The sequence below is a fragment of the Triturus cristatus genome, chromosome 1_2 (assembly GCF_964204655.1).
Source record: "Triturus cristatus chromosome 1_2, aTriCri1.1, whole genome shotgun sequence".
NCBI lineage: Eukaryota > Metazoa > Chordata > Amphibia > Caudata > Salamandridae > Triturus > Triturus cristatus.
The window spans coordinates 822,780,937-822,800,201 of record NC_140580.1 but is presented as its reverse complement, the minus strand read 5'-3'; the positions used below and the strand labels follow the sequence as shown (position 1 = coordinate 822,800,201).

General features: G+C 39.8%; 1 protein-coding gene across 6 annotated transcripts in view; it reads right to left on the bottom strand.

Moving 5' to 3' along the window:
* Positions 1–19,265, bottom strand: part of RNF207 (ring finger protein 207) — a 1,105,462-nt gene that overhangs the window by 605,124 nt on the left and 481,073 nt on the right. For 4 of the 6 annotated variants that reach the window (XM_085608881.1, XM_085608879.1, XM_085608885.1 and 1 more), the window contains 2 exons: positions 14,510–14,642; positions 10,346–10,490 (listed from right to left, as the gene is read on the bottom strand). In XM_085608881.1, the coding sequence (XP_085465007.1) occupies positions 10,346–10,478 (133 nt within the window). In that variant the 5' untranslated portion in view covers positions 10,479–10,490; positions 14,510–14,642. The remainder of the gene's footprint in view (positions 1–10,345; positions 10,491–14,509; positions 14,643–19,265) is intronic. The other 2 variants (XM_085608883.1, XM_085608882.1) reach the window with 1 other exon arrangement.

Sequence of the window (19,265 nt, the reverse complement as noted above, 5' to 3'; positions counted from 1 at the left end):
GTCATCACTTATTAAATGTTATAAGTTAACCCAGTGTTATCCTATGAGGGAGACAGGCCTTCTAGTAGTGAAAAGCAAACAATGTTTTCACTAACAGGACATGTAAAACTTAAATGTACATGTTCTACATTGCACCCAGCCCTCTGGGCTGTCCAGGGCCTACCCTTGGTGTCATTTGTATGTATACAAAAGGAAGGTTTGGGCCTGGCAAAGGGTTTACTTTGCCTGGTCGAAATGGACATTTAAAACTGCACACACACAGGCTGCAATGGCAGGCCTGAAACATGTTTAAAGTGCTACTTTAGTGGGTGTCACAATCAGTGCTGCAGGCCCACTAGCAGCATTTAATTTACAGGCCCTGGACACAGGTAGTGGTAATTTGCTAGGGGCTTACAAGTACATACAATGTGGCAATTGGTTATAAGTCAACTCCACCATGTTTTAAGGAGAGAGCAAATGCAGTTTTGCACTGGTTAGGAGGGGTCAAATGTGCACAGTCCCGCGGCCAGCGAATGAAGTCAGTAAAAACAGGAGGTCTGAAGGCAAAAAGTTAGGGGAACCCACGCCAAGATTGGCAGGTCTAACATTTACACTGTTGGTTTAAAGAGCTGAAACGTGTCAGTCTGCCTATGGGTGCTGGTAAATATATATATATATATATATATATACACATATATATATATATATACATATATATATATACACATATATATATATATATATATATATATATTCACTTAAAAAACCATAGGTTTCACACATGTTATAGTTAGGTGGATATTTCACTCGTAAAAAACCAATGAAATTCCCCCGTTATAGTTAGTTCAGATAACTATTTTTTTTTTCACCGTGCGCGCAAGGTGCGCGCACCCCAGCGATTTAAAAAAAAAAAAAAAAAAAAAGAAAATTCTGCCTTCGGGTTCCTTCAGGGACCCCCTGACAAAGGCTAGGGGGTCAGGAACTCTCTACCCTGCCCCCTTTTCACGTTCGCCACCTTCCTTTTTCACTCTCGCACCGAAAACAAACAAAATGGCGGCCGACACTTCCTGATTTCGACAGATTCGAACGTTGACTAACATGTAACATGAGTGATGTAATATGTGATGTCATCAGCAGTGCATTGCGGGGGCGCGCGAGTTATAGTTAGCTGAACTAACTATAACGGTGGGAATTTCTAGGGTTTTGTACGAGGGAAATGTCTAGCTAACTATAACACCCCTGAAACCTATGGTTTTTTCAGTGAATTTCTAAGGTTTTTTAAATGCCAATTCCCAACTATAACGTGCATGAAACCTATGGTTTTTTCATTGAATTTCAAAGGTTTTTTAAATGCTAATTCCTGTCTATAATTTATCTCTTAAGCTATGATATTTAATGATTTTCATTGAATTTCTAAATTTTTCAATTTCAGTGCGTCAATTCCTTTAATTATGTTTTTTGAAAATACTTTATCACCTTTTTTTAACTTATTTTTTCAATTAATTCTTTAACATTTTTTAAAATTATTTGTTTTTATTTGGTTTAAAAAAAAAAATTCTTAATATTTTAAAATAGTTTTATATTTTTCTAAATTTTATTAAACTACATTTTGCAAACGTTTTTTTCCCCTATTTTTTTGAGATCCGCGCACCCAACACGCTAGGAACCGCGCACCCTGCGCGCATTTCGCCGTAAAAAAAAAAAAAAAAAAGCGAGGGCCCCAGGGGGTCCTCCTGCGACCCCCCTAAGCAACAATAGAGGGTCAGAGAATTTCTACCCTGCCCCCTTTATATGTTTTAAATACTTATTCCCCCTACTTCTTCAGCCTCGCTTCTGCTGAGGCACAAAATGGCTGCCAACAGTTCCTGGTTTCGAATGTAGACAGACACTTGACAGCCAATTACCATTCAGCGCATGATCGGGAGGGTGCGCGCTCGGTTCGGGGAGGGTGCGCTTAGGGTGCGCTTTGGGTGCGCGGATCCTCCCAGGGCATAGATATATCTATCTTTTTTACTCTAATTTTCTCAGGAACTACTGAACGGATTTACACCATTTATGCAAAAGGCACGAGTCTGAACTGAGGACTACCTCTTTGCCAAATTTGGTGTGGGAAATTGCATGGGGAAAATGCGTTTTGGGACCCGCCTTTTTTCTCAGCCCCCGCTTGACGAATCACCACGAAACTTTCAGGCTAGGAGCGGACCGGAGCTGGCCTAAAGTTTGGAAAATTTCCCGAAGATTCGTCGACCGGCGCCAGACTTATTGGGAATAGAATGTTGCAGATTTCCTATGGAAAATAGGTCCTAACTATAACTAGTATATATATATATATATATATTCATTCCAACAAGCTCTCCAAAAAGTGCACTTTGATGTAACTTTTGTTTATGGAAAACCTCTTGATTTCGAAACCTTCATGGGTGCTACAATTTTTCTATGCTGAAGGATCCTGTTGGACCTGATAACATACAGTCAGACTTACCTGTTACCACACCCACACAAATATAAGCGTGCACCAGCTGGAGTCACGCAAGAATATATATCTTACTACTGTTTTGTGCTATTTGTGAGTTAATGAATAGCAATGGCCTTAAACTCTTGTGGGTGACTGTTTATATTAGCCTGTCCCTTATCAAACCACTTCTTGCCTCTACCTCTCACTAAATCCCCCATTTCCCCTCCTTAAAGCCATCCCATTTCATAGTATTTCCCATTTTTCAGACACCCCCTTGTCCCTCCCACCTTTACACCTAAATTGTAGGGTTGTGTGTGAAGATCTCCTCATAGAAAAGATTGGAGTGACAAAGGTCCCCACATGTAGAATTGTGAATGGCATTTTATAGTACAAGAGTAGTTTTGTAGCACTATTTTATATACTACAAAATATGGTTTGTAAATAAGCCCGCTAATGTTTGTCATTTGTTGTTAGACCTGTCAGACTTAGGGTGGTCTTTCCCTAAACATTTTGCCTTCGCCCTCCTATTTTTCTGAATTCGTTTTTGCTGGCATTAGGACTTTGTACACTATACCACTGCTATCTAGAGCTAAAGGGCTGTCCTCGGTCCCTAAAAAATGATAAAATTGGCTTACATCGGATTGCCATATTTAAATTTACTTTTAAGTCCCTAGTAAACCATATACCTAGGGTACATAATTTAAATGCTACTATTGGGCCGCTGCACTCATTATGCCACCCACTTAACTAGCCCCTTGAACATGTCCTAGATCTGCCATTGCAGCCTGAATGCAGTTTTAAACTGCCAATTTGACTTGGAAAATTGACCTGCTAGCCAAACCTTAAACTCCTCTTTTTTCAAATGTACATCACCCCTAAGGTAGGTCCTAGGCAGCCCATAGTGCGGATGCTATGTAAATAAAAGGTTGGACATGTACATTTAAATTTGACATGTCCTGGTAGTAAAATAAACTCCCAAATTTGTTTAATAAGTGCTAACATTTGATTTAGAGTAGGTAGGAAATTCTGGTTTGATGTCTAATTTTTTAAATGTAAAACCCTCTTTAATGGTAACGTCGGATTATAAGTTACAATTTTGAAAATGACACTTTTAAAAAGTTGGCATTTTCCTGCCCCAGATATTTTGTGCTTGCAGCCTGTACCTGGGTCACACAACTGGGTGCAGTTGGCAGTTGGGCTTTGTTTATTCCTTCCAGACAGCCGCACAATAGAGGGATTAGGTTTCCCTGGATGGGCCGTCACTGGTACCATGGGGGGGAGGGGAGGGGGCGAAGCTGTGCACAGCCCCACTTGCAAAATGATAGGATGTGCCCTCCCTTCACACAATGGACTTCAAGAGCAAGAGAAGCTCAAAACTCAAAGCACTTCAAAAGGAATTCTCTAGAAACGTCCAATTCAATGAAGGCACCAGGTGCAATAGTAGGACCCACTCTTCAGTTCATTGTCCGGACCTGTGGAATGACTCTCAGAGGAATTCCTGCTGCCTTGGCATGCTGTGTACTTCAGAAAACTGCTTTGCTGCACCTTGAAGGATTGCTCTGCTGTTTGAAGCCTGCCTTTAGCCCTCAGAGTCCTGCCCTGCTGCTCGAGCCCCTTTTCACCTCTTGAATCCAGGACTACCAGAGTGACTTAAGGGCTAGTTTGCTGTCCTCCTCATCAGAGCCTCAGGGACAGAAAAGGCTTCAACCATCTTGAACCCACACGTGGACCCAGCCTGAGTGAGATCCAACCCTCCAAGTAGCCCCTCCCCAGTTCGGACCCCTGGAAGTGGTGCTAATGGTGCCCAGGTAGCTAAAATCCAAAACTTGGGACTTTTTGGTTAACAACAGCTTGGAGAATGAAGAGGAGACCAGGACCAATCTGCTCGTCCATCTGCCCAAGGTGCTTTGCCAATCGACCTGACTTTGAAGCAGGTCCTGCTACATTCTTCTCAACAGTAGGAAGTTCTGTTCAGTGGTCCATCGCAGAAAGGGTACCCAGCCTTGTGGATCCTTTTTCGGCGGCAGCCTCCAGCCTAGTCTCGCTGGAGATTTTCAACTTCAAAAAAAGAGACAAAGTCAGAGCGTGGAACTCTTCACCATGACTTTGTTCAGAGGTTCCCCGACTACGCTTCCTCCTTGGACCCTGCCTGGCTGCAGCCTTACACCACTGAACTTTACCTTCTCAGATGATTTTTGATTACATTTCTTAAACGTCCTCAGGTAATCTCCGACAAGGCACAATCCACTTCTTGTATCCAACTCACACTGTAGCCATATTTTTAGACTTTAACCAGGTCTTGCATGACTGGATGTCCCTCATTGGCTCTTTGGTCTTTACATTAAATTTTAGAAATTCATTACTCCAGTTCTAGTGATTGGATTTTTGTAATTTTGGTATGAAATAATTTATTACCATGTATTCTATGTTTCTAAATTGGTGTGGGGTTTTCCTTGTGTTGTGTATTCACTTTATTACGGTTTGTGTGCTGCATAAATACTTTTCACTTTGCCTGCAACTTGTTACATAATTGCCAAGATTAATATGCATTGTGAATATATTTGTGCCCCTTCCTTCTCCTACATATGCGGGGATGTTAATAATGCCAATGTCAATCAAGCCAGTGTAGCATGGTGATTGGTAGAAATGCAGTTTTGCATGTGTATTTTTTTAGCTTGTAATATATTTTAACTCTGTATTATCTGTGTTCCATTGCTAGTTGATAAGGTACTAGATAAACGACGTTGAAATTAATTGACCAGCCTTCAGCTGGGGGCCAAGATGGTAAACTAGAAAGAGGCAACATAGGTATTGGTGAATAAAGTTATTTTTGAAATAGAGCTTACACCTGGGGCCACATCGCTTTTTCAATATTTTATCCTTACCACGCCTGTTGAAATTCCCTTAGATTCTCTACAAAACCTTTGCATCTCATCTTTTTTCTAAACCCCTCTCTCATGATCTTCAATGTAAATGACAATCCCGTTTATCAACCGCTTATACAGACACTGAATCCGAACAGCTTTTGAAGAATATACATAAAGGAGCTCGTGAAGCAAGGCTCAAATTCGGTTTATTCAAAATACTACATGATTGGCACTGGTCACCAGTCAAACTACATAAAGCTGGTCTACTTCCTCATACTACCTGCTGGAGATGCTCCAATTCTGGTTGTGACAACTCACATTGTTTGTGAATGTCCAAGTAAACAATCTTTTTGGAATTATATTGGTCCTACCTTGTGCTCCATAATGCCCTTGTACTTGCCATTCACGCCAGCCAATATCCTCTTACATGACTTACGACATTCCCCAAAGCTCTCCAAACCACAACATCGCCTTTTCCACACTGCTTTGGCCACAGCTAAAATATGTATTCTACGTCATTGGAAATCATCTTCGCCACCCTCACAGGAAGAATGGTTGGTAGCCATGATACAAACGGCTTCACACGAAAGGACAATCTATAATCTTCAAGATCAAGCTGATATATTTCTTCAGACGTGGTCATCCTTCCTAAAATCCAAAGTTGTTGATTCCCTGGTCTCTCTCACTCCTCCTAACACACCCAATCAAGTAGACTAATTCACGGTTCTACATCCTTGTTCACTCGATTGTGCCTCTTTCATCCTTCTTATCTCTATTTCTCTCCCTCTTTCTTTGTATCCTGGCTCATTGTCCTTCTTTCTCCCGCATTACTCCTCCTGTTTTCTACTCTTGTTCTCTTCTCATATATTACATTATGATATTCCTTTATCCCCAATATACTTTGTTTTAATTTTTGCAAGGTAAGTACTTCCCTGTATAACACTTATTTATGTCATCTACATATTTATCAATTCTTACTTTTTATACAATTTTCTTCCCTACACTCTGTCTAATGTCTTCATCTTTTCACAATTTTCTTGCTTACACTCTATTTGTCTATTCGATCACTTAAATATTTATTCGTATTATTCTTATTCATATATGTCATTTTTATATGATTTATTTAAATAACAAATAACATGTATCTACTGCTGCTTTTTTACTTTTACAGATTTCGTCATCTATTTATTACCAAACTTCTTGCTTTCTTGTCTTTATTCTTGTGATGTATTCGCATTGTAAAATTCAATAAAAAATTTCAACACAAAAAAAATAAATTCTCTTAGATTATTCTCTACTGGTGGAAAATTCTTTGACAGAGGATTTACTAATTTATTTTCAGATATTTTTAACTTTTTATCACCCAACTATAATCAGACCTTAAATACTTAACCACAATTTAGATGTGAATAATTTAAGCTTGCATGAAGTAAACATGTTTACGGTGGTTGAAAGGATGAATGGGGTGATAGCAAAGAGTCATTCACATTCTGTAAGAGAAAGAACATAATATAAGCTGCAAGTATTCTTCAGTGCATGAATGCTTTTAAAATGGAAGGTATCAACATAAGACTGAACAAACGCAAACACCAGAAGAAAATATTATTTTCTAGAAAGAGTAGTTACTCCATGAGAAGTCTTCTAGCACAATGTTAGAATGAAATCAACTGCAAATGTCTAAAGAGAGGTTATTAACGTGTGAAGTTTGAGGCTACGGACAAGAGTCACACATTCAGCAAAATGAGTTATCTGTAGCAGTGTTTGCATCTCATTTGAAATGTTATGTTATAGAAGTGCTTTTATTGCCCTGCTGTGACAGAGTGAACTAGCTAAGATCCACCAAGGTCACATTGAACTAGGAAGCTCTCTTAATTACGTGGGTGCATTTCCCCTGCAAATGAGGGAAACCCAGCTGTACTTATCCAGATAACGAAGATGCACCACGGCAGATATCTACTGTCATGGGCTACTTTTGTGGTCTACATCTTGTTCCCTTTAGCATGGCCTTGAAGTGATAGTAGGATAATCCCACGATCATCCAATCATTGATTTGAGCAGGTGTGAGATGGGTTGCAGTCTGAAGAAAGCCTCTGTGATAGGGCTAATGCATCATCAGGGGCTTATGCCCTTGAGGGGTGGCTCGTGTATCCAAAAATAAGAGAATCGGATACACACACTTGAGTGGGCAGTCAGGTGCTGTAACATGGTGTGCCCGCATAGCTTCTTTGTAAAAATGTGTGAAATAATACACAAACTCATATGCTACATATATCACAAGTAGATTGTGTCTGTGTCAGGTGCAATAGAAAAGCAGGCCCCTTATGATTGTTTGCCTATAAGAAAGCAACCAAAATATCCATATAAAAAGTCTGGTCCAAAAGGAAGAATTACCAGGGGAATGAGACCTGGAGTTACTCATTATAGAGTATTATTGAGGAACAAAAGATTTAATTTAAAACAAGCATTTGTAAAGCCAAAATGCTTTACCACAGCAAGCATGTAATTTTTAAATGTTCTTTTTGTTTGCAAATGTAAGCACTTGCTAAATAATTCGGCAAAAATAGAATGAAAAAAATGTGAAAAGAAGAGCAATGTCCATCAGGCCAGGCATACCACTCTTGTACTGAAGAGCACTCCTTTTCGGATACCTTTGCACATGTGATCATGGAAAGTGCTGTCCCTCTGTGCAAGACAGCAATGGATTAAGTGGGATGATGAATTTTCCCAAGATCTATGCTGCTGTTGGTGAGCAAAAGAACAATTGATTTAACCCAGATCTCTTGACTGGGAATGAATGTTTTGATTTGCTCTGCATTCCGTCCATCATCTGTGTGTCTTTTGCTTCCTCGCCGTAAGTGCGCCGGGTATGCCTAAATGTGGGTCCTGGGCTCGCTGTGCCCCTGGATTTAAGCTAGCCTGGCTGATGAGGGGTGATGCCCCGAAACGGGTCCCAGGATGCTTGTTTCCGGTCCAGGGTGACCTAGCTTGGCAGTTCGGGCTGGACTGTTCCCATGAGGCACAGGGTCAAGACTGATTTCTAAATATCTGGGTCCAAACGGGGGTGGCATGGTGAGCAAAAGAACGATGGATTTAACCCAGATTTCTTGACTGGGGGTGAATGTTTGATTTGCTCTGCATTCTATCCATCATCTGTGTGTCATTTGCTGTTGGCAGGACCAAAATCTGAAGGATGCTTTAACACACCATTGAATGAGGAGGGCTGACCAAAAGACCCTGGGGCATATTTTTGCATTGCCCTTGTGCCACGCAAGGGGGGCGCAAAGGTGACGCAAAACCTAGAATGAGAATTACCAAGCCACGCAAGACTACCTTGCGTGGCCCTGCGTGGCTTGGTAAATCTGGAGTGACACAAGGCAGTACAAGCTGCTGCCTTGCATTCCTGCCCTCTCCCTTTCATGCAGCACAGCAAGTTGTCATGCTGCATTGTGTTGCATGATAAAATGATAAATTTGGCCCCTAGTATGCAAGTACATATTTATACATTTTTATTATTAATTTTTGCAAGGACATGAGACTGCTGGTATAGCTAAAGCTGCCCCGAATCCAGATATACGTAAGAAGGTACTTTAAGACCACAGTCATATATAAAAATGTATCTATATTTCTATTATGCAATACTACAATGAAGCCATTCAGTCAGATTTGATGACTGCAAACTTTAAGGCAACACTGGATAGAGAAGAACAGGAAAAAATATGCTATTTGGAACATTTCTTTACGAAATGCATCTGGATTTGAGTGGAATGAAGTCTGAAAACTCTTGGACATCAAAATAAATTCGCTCTTGTAGTTTTCATTCTTCTTGTGAAGCAGTGAAGGAATGCCTGTACCTCAAACCAGAGATAATATTGTGTTAACGAAACAAAACTAGCAAAATATAAAAGTGCAATTTATACGGTATTTACTCATAGATCAGAAAAAGGTTGTCCACCTCTCATTTAAAAGTTAGCATATTTGCTACAGCACTGCGACTCCACTGCATTTTTTAATGCTATCTTTCCCGCTTGCGTAGTTCTGCACATGCCTATAGGGATAAAGGATAATAACAATACAAACACACACTTTAGAATGCCATGACTATAGTGGGCTCCATTGTTGCATTCTAAGTTGGCTTATGACAATTTGTCTCTGGAAGCAACCCTATAGCCAGCACCAACTGGGGAGGGCTGTCTATGACAGGTCTATTTAAACAAAAGTGGACCTCCATTTGTGATGCATTACAAGTGAAGACTGGCAGTCCATTGATGTCTATGTGACCATATCTGGAAAAACAAATTTAAGTGACGCTGAGGCTGAAAATTACCCTTTGATTCTAAAATTATACATGCAACACTTATGTAGCTTCCATACTTCCTCACGGGGTCCAGAACCCTGAGCTCGGTCAGCCTCCTGTAAGCTCACGCCTCCACCTCCGCAGAACTAGAGCCGGCAGTCGAGCTTTAATGCATCTAGCTCTTAAAGCTTGGAAAGAGCTCCCCCTGCACATCAGGTCTGGCTCTTTAACTAGGTTCCAGTAAGGACTTGGCATGTCTATCATTGCCTAAATACTCTTCCCCTACCTCTCATAGGCGGATATCGCCACCCTAAAAATACACTGAAGATAACAAAGTGAGGTGTGCATTACCGTTTGTGTTGAAGGTCGGCACTAACAAAAATAGCAGATATTACTTTGGTGCCAAACTATGCAACAGAGGGTGTCGGGACAAATTGCTGGGGAAGGGGACACAGAAAAGTGGGGCAGGCATTGTATTGTCTGTGTCTAAGGCCCAAACAAAACATTGCAGAAGCATAAATCACACATTAAGGACAGCTACACTCATTTTGTCAAGCAACATACAAATTAGTAACAAGCCCCCAGTAGCTTCTACAAGCGGTAAGAAAGTGGTCAGAAAAGAAGTGCCTGCTGTTGTTTGCTGCAACTATTAATGATAGAAGCATAGAAGCATACATCCAAGACTATATGATTCTATTTAATGCTTTAATGGAATCTTGCATGTGTTTTACAGTGGAAAAGGCTACTCACAGCATTTCTTGTGGATGTCCTTTGCACGTTTGGTCAGCGAGACAATTTCATGACTTGAGAACATCTTGGCTTTGTGAGTTTCATCCCGGCATTTGCTGCAGAGTGGCTGGTTGCAGGTGTTACAGTAACACATAGCGTCGCCCTCCTGTTAGACAAATAGTGCAATTCAGAAAGTTAGCATTTGCACAGTTGAAAATTGTGAATTCTTCAATTGCATATTAGAACCTTCTTTTCACAACACTAATTAACTTCCTTCATGGGGAAGTCTGGTCTCCCTTACCAAGAAACATCTCCTTTAAACAGATGATACAGAGAGTTGCATAAAGTAGTTATGTGAAGAAGTAGTCCTGCAAGAGACACATGATACATACTTTAATATAGGATAAGGTGGATGTAAAAATGGAAATGGCTGGGTCACCATTGCCCTAGGTGATTACATTGCCATGAAGATGCGGTCTCATGTGTGATAAGCGCACCTGAACTTGAGAACCTCAATCTAAATATGAGCCTGTTCGTATAGTCCTTCTACACCTGTACAGTTGCCTTGCAGACTACTCCCCATCCTCCTTTCTAAGAATGGGCCCAAAAATAAAGCTCTATGTCTTACAGGAGATTCAGACATTTCCTTTCCCAGTTGTTCTACAGCTACCTGCTTGCTGGGAAATGATTGGCAATACAGGCTGGACTTCTTATAACACACTAGTGCTGCAAAGTGGTTCGTAGACCCTACCCCTTACTACAAAAACAAAATTTTGTGAAGATTCCAAAACATAAACTTGTATTGCTGGTAATCCCATTAGGATGGAGTGTACCCCATGGTAATGAAGTAATAGTAAGAGTGAGGTGCATTTAGACAGCCATTAGGAAAAGCACTGCCATCCATATGCAGCTTTTAATGGATTAGAAAAAGTGGTGGTTTTTCATTGCAATTTGCATCTCAACTTTGAATGACCGATTCTGGGCCAAAATGTTGTGGTGTAAATACGTTGACTGCAAGCAGTAGAACTGTTCTGGATTTTGCCTTAGCCTTATGAATATGGATAGGTTTCTCATAAACTACTTTTAAATGCAAAGAGAAGAAACAAGTTCAAACGATCTCTGTAAAAGTGGCATTTCCTATTGCCCAGAGCAAAAAAATTAGGACCTCTTTTCCTGAATCATCCCCATACCTGTATCAGTGACTGTGATAGAGTCCCAGTGTGGCATGTGTACATGCGCATCAAATTGTTGAACTCTGAGGAACATCTTGCAAGGCATGGCTGAGGAAGAAGTGAAAACGTAAAGCCAGTCTCTCCATAACAGTCTCTTCGGTTGATTTTAGAGAGAAGGCCTTCCTGTTGAGGCATATCATGCACGACCATACATCAATGGGGCACTTTTTCCACTATCATATCTATATATTAGAGGGGTGATAGATCAATGGCAATTAATTGCCATACAGTACCTCTTGAACATACTTCTCTCCAAAAGGGAAAATGAACGGAATTGGGCATCATGGATAGGAGTGTTCTCAAGTGTTCAATTAGGCACCTGGAAAGGCTTGGGGACAAAAGAACAGTGTTTCTATTTCTGATCAGGAAATATGCCAAAATTAACAAAGGGGACCTTAACTTTGTATTTAGGGACCTGTCAAATGGTTTTGATCTGGTACAACCTGTGATCAAAAATGGTTAGGATGGGAATTGAAAGATGGCTCTGAACATTCTTACAAAAACTGGATTGCTAATTATGGTCAGCAGTACCTTATGGTCCACATTTGAAGAGCACTGACCATTTTGAAACTGGTAAAGGGATCCATGAAGCATGTGTACTTGCCCACTTTTTGTATAGCTTTATATATCATTGATATGCAGTGCAAACTTCATTTCGTACAAGCTGATCCACCTAGAATCAATGGTTGGGACTTTCACTTTTAGCTGTAAGCTGTTGAAGTAATTTTGTTATCTAGGCCTGTGATCAGTCTAGAATGTCTGTTGACCAAATAAGTCACACCAAGAACCTTCGACACATTTTTTGCTTTTTTGTTTATTATTGACATTATTGTTTTTGTTCTAAAGTGGGTAAAAATGTGCACATATTATCTCTAGGTCTTATGATACTCAAGTGTTTGTGATTAATGTTTTTCTGTACATTAATTGTAATCCAGATGTGTAAATCAATTTTGAAAGCTGGAAGATTACCCATAGGCATCACATCCTTGGTAATAACCATTGGTACAAATCACTGTTACTGTCTGACTGTTTACTGTTCTGTATGATACCTTTTTAGCCACTTTATAAGGATTTTTTTTTAAAAGAAGAAAAAAAATGTTTTCCATATCTGATTGGTACATTAAGTTGTTCTGTCATTAGTTCTTTGAATTACGTCTGTTTCTTACTTTTATTTGACCATATTGTTGCCTAGCGATCTTGATTTACAATGACCAAATATGTCAGCTACATGAAAGACTGAGGACTGAAAACAATGGTCCCAAAATAAAAACTGTCAATCTGCCCAAGGAAAATGTAGTTAAAATCAGTCAGGCTTTAAGGTGTGGCATTAGAGGGGTTATTTACTTTTCTTACCTGGGAGTTACCTTTGATGTCAGCTTAAACTGGGGCCCCTTGATATCAACAAAAGCTACTAATTTGACTAATATCAATGGGGAACTAGTGGGGGATTGCATCTGGAGCATATGCTCAGGCTTTTAAAGGTCAAGAACACCCAAGTAGCTATTTGTATTGCAATTATTTTTGGAGGGGATGCCAAATCTAGTCCTTTGCAGGTTGTGGGTTATTGGCCTGCCTTACTTGGCCCTTACATTGCCCAGTTAGGCTATGTGTATCTGGAGGACAGAATAAAATCCACTCTCTTAGTTTTGTGGACATCAGTTTGGACTAATTTATTTGCAGAGCTGTCTAGATCGATATTGAGAGACATTAGGGCAATGGGCACCTCTACCTTAGTCCCTTGGCTGTAATATGTGCAGACCAGAATAGAGAAAACTGGATATGAAGATCTTTACAAAAAATAGAGTGTATGTCCCCTTTCACAAAAACTTAAAATATATTTGTTTGTCTCATAATTTTACGATGCAGGAGCAGGAAGGCACTGAACTAACGCCGATTAAGACAACCCAGGCATAGAACCATACTGGGTTTGGTTCACAGCCCAATGGAAAGGAATTTTTACAAGGAGTAATTATGGAGATGTTGTAATTTGCAATGGGTAGAATTTCTGAGGTGGCCCATGGCCTGATTTTATGCGATTAAAATTCTTTGCAATCTTCCATGCACATTTTCTTTTTCTATAACCTTTATGAGAGCCCAAGGGTTCAATATTTAAAACCAGTAATAAAGGAAGATCTACAACTGCAATGATCCGAGGTATTTATCAGCCTAATAATAATAATAAACTCCTATTTTATTACTCTATTGGTCACAAGATGTATTAACTATTAACTCTAGCCACAGGGTTAACGACTTTAATGACTGATTATGTCTGATGACGTTCATCTTATACATTTTATAAACTATAATGTATTGTATTTAGACTGCCATTTAGAAATTATTATTATTATTAATAGAAAATTTTATAGAGCGCGTAGTCACCCTGAGGTATCCCAGCGCTAAGGATCCCTACACCTGTGGGGGGGGTGAGAAAAAAAAAAAAAAAAAAGGGGGGGGACAGCAATTTTAAACAGATGTGGTTAAAAAAATTAAGGGAACAAGTGTGTTTTGAGTCGTTTCCTGAATCGCAGGTAGTTAGGTTCTTTCCTCAGGTCTCGGGGGAGAGCGTTCCATCGGCGAGCTGTGTGGATCGAGAAGCGCCTTCCACCCGTGCGGGCTTTCTTGAATCTCGGCAAGATGATGAGGGACTCCTTGTCCGATCGGAGGGATCTAGGGGCTTTATACGGTTGTATAAATTTCCTCAGAATGGGGGGTCCCTGATTCTGCAGTAGTCGCTAATAATGTATTATGCTATGTAGTGTGATGTATTTGTGTGATTTTTATGCATTTTAATGTTTTTATTAGATGAAATTGATGACATTTTTATTGACTGACATCAAGGGTACAATATCTTTCTCCCTCTGTTTGAGCTGTTAAAACACTCGTACCAGAAGGAGGAATGGTTATGGACATTGAGGTAGAGTTATCACTATGTGTACTTATTATTTTATCTTACCTTGGTTTTGTATTGCAGGTCACAGTTTGCACACTGGGTAACTTCTTCAGAATCTCCAGAGTTATCCACCAAGAACTTGAGCAGCTGGTCAACAGGAGGGAGGCCATTATTTCCTTTAACAATTGACTGGTGACTGCAAACAGAAAATAAACAAAATACAGAATCCACAGGCTTCTAGATTCATAAAAATAAACAGCAGATGAAAGTGTCTGTATCGAATTTATGATTTTTTGATTTGTTGAAGCAATTCACCTTGCTTTATTTATCCAACACACAAAGGCAGATTTAATGCACACTGAACACAGGAAATTGTTTTGCAAGATTCTCATTTACGAATCAGTAATCTTTCCTTTTTTAAACAGGAATAGGTGTAAAATATTACAGGGCAATACATGCACATCACTTAAGTTACTAATTATAACAGACATCAAGATACATATAGCCGCAGAACAAGCCGCAATAGAACATATACACTTTTTAAACATCCAAGCACCGTGTGGCAGGCGCGTTTAGGTGCTCCCCAGGGCCCATAGCAGGGGGCCATGGAGGATAGGAGCCGTGCTAGCAGCCTATAAAAATCATTTCCACCGGCCTTTTCATGTCAGAAGAAGGACATAAAAAGGCTGGCATAAAGGCGGACCGTAATCCCCACGGCGTTGCCTGAGAAGGCACTGCCTCCATTGTGGAGAATCCGATCCGACAGACTGCCCAATCAGCTCCTTGAGCCCGTCAGAAGCGGTTGGTTGGTCCCTCCACCAATGCGGTCTGACTGACCGCATCGTAATGCAGTGGTCTGACCACGGCCACAGATGTCGGTGGAAACACCAACGTGCCATCGGTGTCAGTACCACCAACATCGTAATGAGACCTTAACATTTGAATGCAACATATAATTACAGGAGTCACAAATGGATGGGTTCCACTGTTGAAAAAGTGTAATTTTTCAAATAGGTATTCTAATTTTATTCTATTATGTGCAAAATGTAGTTTTCTGCAGTTTTCATAAAATCTGCAAAAAATTATTCTTTAGACAAATAACCTCAGCAGTTGATACGAATGATGAGATTAATTTATCCATTTTAGAAATATTTACAATTCAATACATTTTTGCTACAAATTACCAGAAAAGACATTCACTGATATTACTCTTTATGGCCTCCAGAATGTATATCGTTTCCATGCTAAATGATTGTAATTAAGGAGGTACGATGGAGCGGTGGTACTGTGTCTGAAATGGACTAATGTCTTAGAAACGTCTCTGGCAAAAGTTATGTGATTATCATTGCATACTGAGACAATAAAAGTATTTTAATGTCAGAACAACAATACTAAACAGGTATCCCTAAATAAAAGAGATTAAGACAAATTATACAAGATCCATTAAAGGAGCACAGTGATTAATACTATTTCAAGTATAAAAAGTATTAAAAATATAACAAGCATAAAATTAGGTAAACTCTCTAAAGAAGTTCAAATCCTCACAAATTGACAACAGCCCTTAAGCAAAATGACTCGAAGCTTTCTTTTTCTGAACTGAATGGTTATGGCAATTGCTCTTCTAGTGCTGCTGCTTGAAACCCCTGATTAGAATAAAATTCAATCAAATGTCAATTTATTTCCATAGGTAAAGACTTAAAATGGATTGAAACAAGGTTCCATCCTTTTATTCTGCTTTTATTAGGTAGACTTTGCAAAGGCACTGGAAAGGATAAACAGCTGCCATTTAACTCTAGGCAATGGAACAATATGAATCCTATTTGACATGCAAAACGTTTTGTGCAATCAGGAACATTTGATGATGACGTACGATTGATCAATAGAAAAATGAAACCAGCATTGACACAGCCAATAGGCCTGGTTTCTGAAAGGTATTACCTGACCAAGTAGCTTTACCAATTCTTTTTGCCATGCCATTCAGCATTGGCAAAAAACATAGTGAAATTCCATCTAGGATGAGTCATGACTCTATGGAGGCCCTGTGTGATGAGGTCTATGCAGTCATGGGTCATCATGCACACAAGCAAACATCACAATGCAAATCCTATATATATTTATTTTCCTTTTCCAAGATGGCAGACTTCCATCTTGGAGTAGGAAATTTTAGAAAATGAATAAAATGTGTGTGAAAGGGCTTGTTGTTGTTTTTTTGTTGTTTTTTTTTTTACAAAGGAGTGGTCTGATAGGAGGGCTTGGCAGTTGCAATGTACTAAGGTTTTAAAATTAAAGCAAGTTAGAAAAAGGGACCTGGGGGGCGTGGTTTCGGCGCCGTGCAAGATAGCGGTGTAATTCGGAGCTCCGCGGCTGAACTCCGGCCGCAGCATTTCACCGATGGATTGAGCCCCTGTCATCACTACAAAAGCAGGTGTGTGCCTTCCTGACACAGCGTGCCACATTCCTACACAGGAAAATGTGACTTTTGTCCCGTTTCTCAGCAACTTTTTTACCGCAACCGTTCTCCTCAGAGCGTCCGCCATCTTGTGGCTGTAGCACCTTACTGCCTCACTCGCCTCGGGAGCACTTAGTCATGCCATTTCTATACTTGCTCCCGCAACGTTTGTCCTATGCCAGTTTTTTTTTCTTTTTCTTTCAATTGAATATCCCTGGCTCCTCCTTTTTTTCTTCTTTCACTGCTGACACCTGGAAGCCTTTTGCAATTTCGGCTTTAAAAGTTCTGAACATTTTGGAATGCTATCGTGCATATTAACCTTTCACGTTATGATTTTGCGTAATCTTTTGACCTTATACCAGGGTTCTAGTGAATTCTACTTCTAGTGAATTGGTCATGGTTTGCTAAACCGCTCATTACCTTTTCTCTGAGTTGCCGATTTACCTTTGATTGTTGCGTCACTTACCTCGGAGGAGCTCTAGTGTTAAAGTAGTGGTTCCCTGGATTCCTTGGCAGACCCCCCATGGGAAGGCTGAAAAACCTCAAACTCCGCTCCTCTTCTTAACCACTGAAGTCTGCAGTTCACATCGGATTCTGACTCCGCTCTCAACGATATGGAGGAATCTTCTTCCCAAAAACTTGATCTACCAATAGGCACCATTACAAAGGCGCATCTTCCCAGCACACTTCCTGCAATTTCCACGAAACGAACAAGGAAAGACCCTCCCTCCCCGAAGAGCTCGTCCTCACCTGCTATGGACATTATCCTTGAGGAAATTCGAGCTCTGAAACCCTTCATTGAAGACACTAAAAAAACTCTACAACATTTAGATAAAAAGTGGTCTTCATTGGAGTCCCGTGTGTCTGTGGTGGAGCAAAAAAATGACTTCCTTCAGTCCTCTTTCTCTCATATCGCTGTTTTAGAGTCTGAAATATCTCTACTCAAGAAACAAACCGAAGATTTGGAAATTCGTAGGAATAATCTTCGATGTTTTCCGGAAGGCCGTACATTCTAAGGCTCAAACCCAACGACTGTCCTCAACTGCGCTCCCTAAATGCCACATTTGAATTACTTCATCCCTGTATTTTCAAGGTCACCTATAAGGACAGATCTACGTCATATGAGGATCCCAAGCTTCTGCAAGAATTTCTTCGTCAACAAGGAGCTGTGGCCATGGACACTACATGACATACCCGATTTGTTCTCTCGAATTGTTTGTTTCATTTGACTGTTGTCTTTTCGCTTTTTGTACTATAATGTTTTCTTCCTTCTTTTACTTCTTGCTTATTTATAATGCCCGCATGCGCCATATTGGTTTCTTCTTTCTCACCTGCTTTTCCCTTTTTGATTTTATTTCACAGGTGTAATAGTTCTCATCGAATGCGCTCGTGATCTCTTCCATGTATTGTACTATCCCTGAATCCATCGGAGTTCAGCGGGTTTCTGCTTGTTTCATCGTCATCTTCTGGTGTCGCCATCCCCCATTTCTCATTTTGTGTTCTAGGTATGTGTTTCAGTCAACCTTGTTTGATATTTTCTGTTTTCAAGTATTATTGTATGACTTGTACTGTCTTCTTGTTCTTTGCTCTCTTCTTTTCTATTTCTTCTTTTCATCTTTCTTCCATGACCTTTCCTCTTCTGATTTCTCATCCTTCCTTTCTTTTTTATCTTTATTTACCTTTTACTTTTCCCCTGTTCTTCCCTCCAAAATAAGTTCTGTACTTTTTTTACTCTTCACCTTCCTCTAAACTTTTTTTAAAAATACAATTGTTTTTTCTTCTTTAATTTGTTTCCTTCTACACTTTTACGTTTCCCCTGTTCTTCCCTCCAAAATAAGTTCTCTGTACTTTTTTTTACTCTTCACCTTCTTCTAAACTTTTTTTCAAAATACAATAGTTTTTTCTTCTTTAATTTGTTTCCTTCTACACTTTTAAAGTCAATTTAGCTTCGTTTCTTTTGAGCATACCGTTTGTTCATACTTTTCTCACTACATTTCATTTCAGGTTACTACCTGGAATATTTATTAAAAGGCAACGGGTACTATCTCACCTGGCAAAGTTGAAAACTGACATTGCTTTACTTCAAGAGTCGCATACTTCTGATATTGAAGCCTCAAAGTTAAAAAGATGCTGGGTAGGTCATGTGTTTAATTCTCCGGCTCTAGGTAAGAAGAATGGTGTTTTGATTTTATGTCACAAAAATTTTAATCTCTCTGTTGTTCATCAAGAAGCTGATGCTGAAGGATGTTGGGTTATTGTTAAGTTGCTTATAGATAACATTCCTATTGTTATTTTTAATGTGTATGGTCCTACTTCAATTGATAAAACTTTCTGGTCAAATGTATCAGACAAACTACTTTCATTTGATGA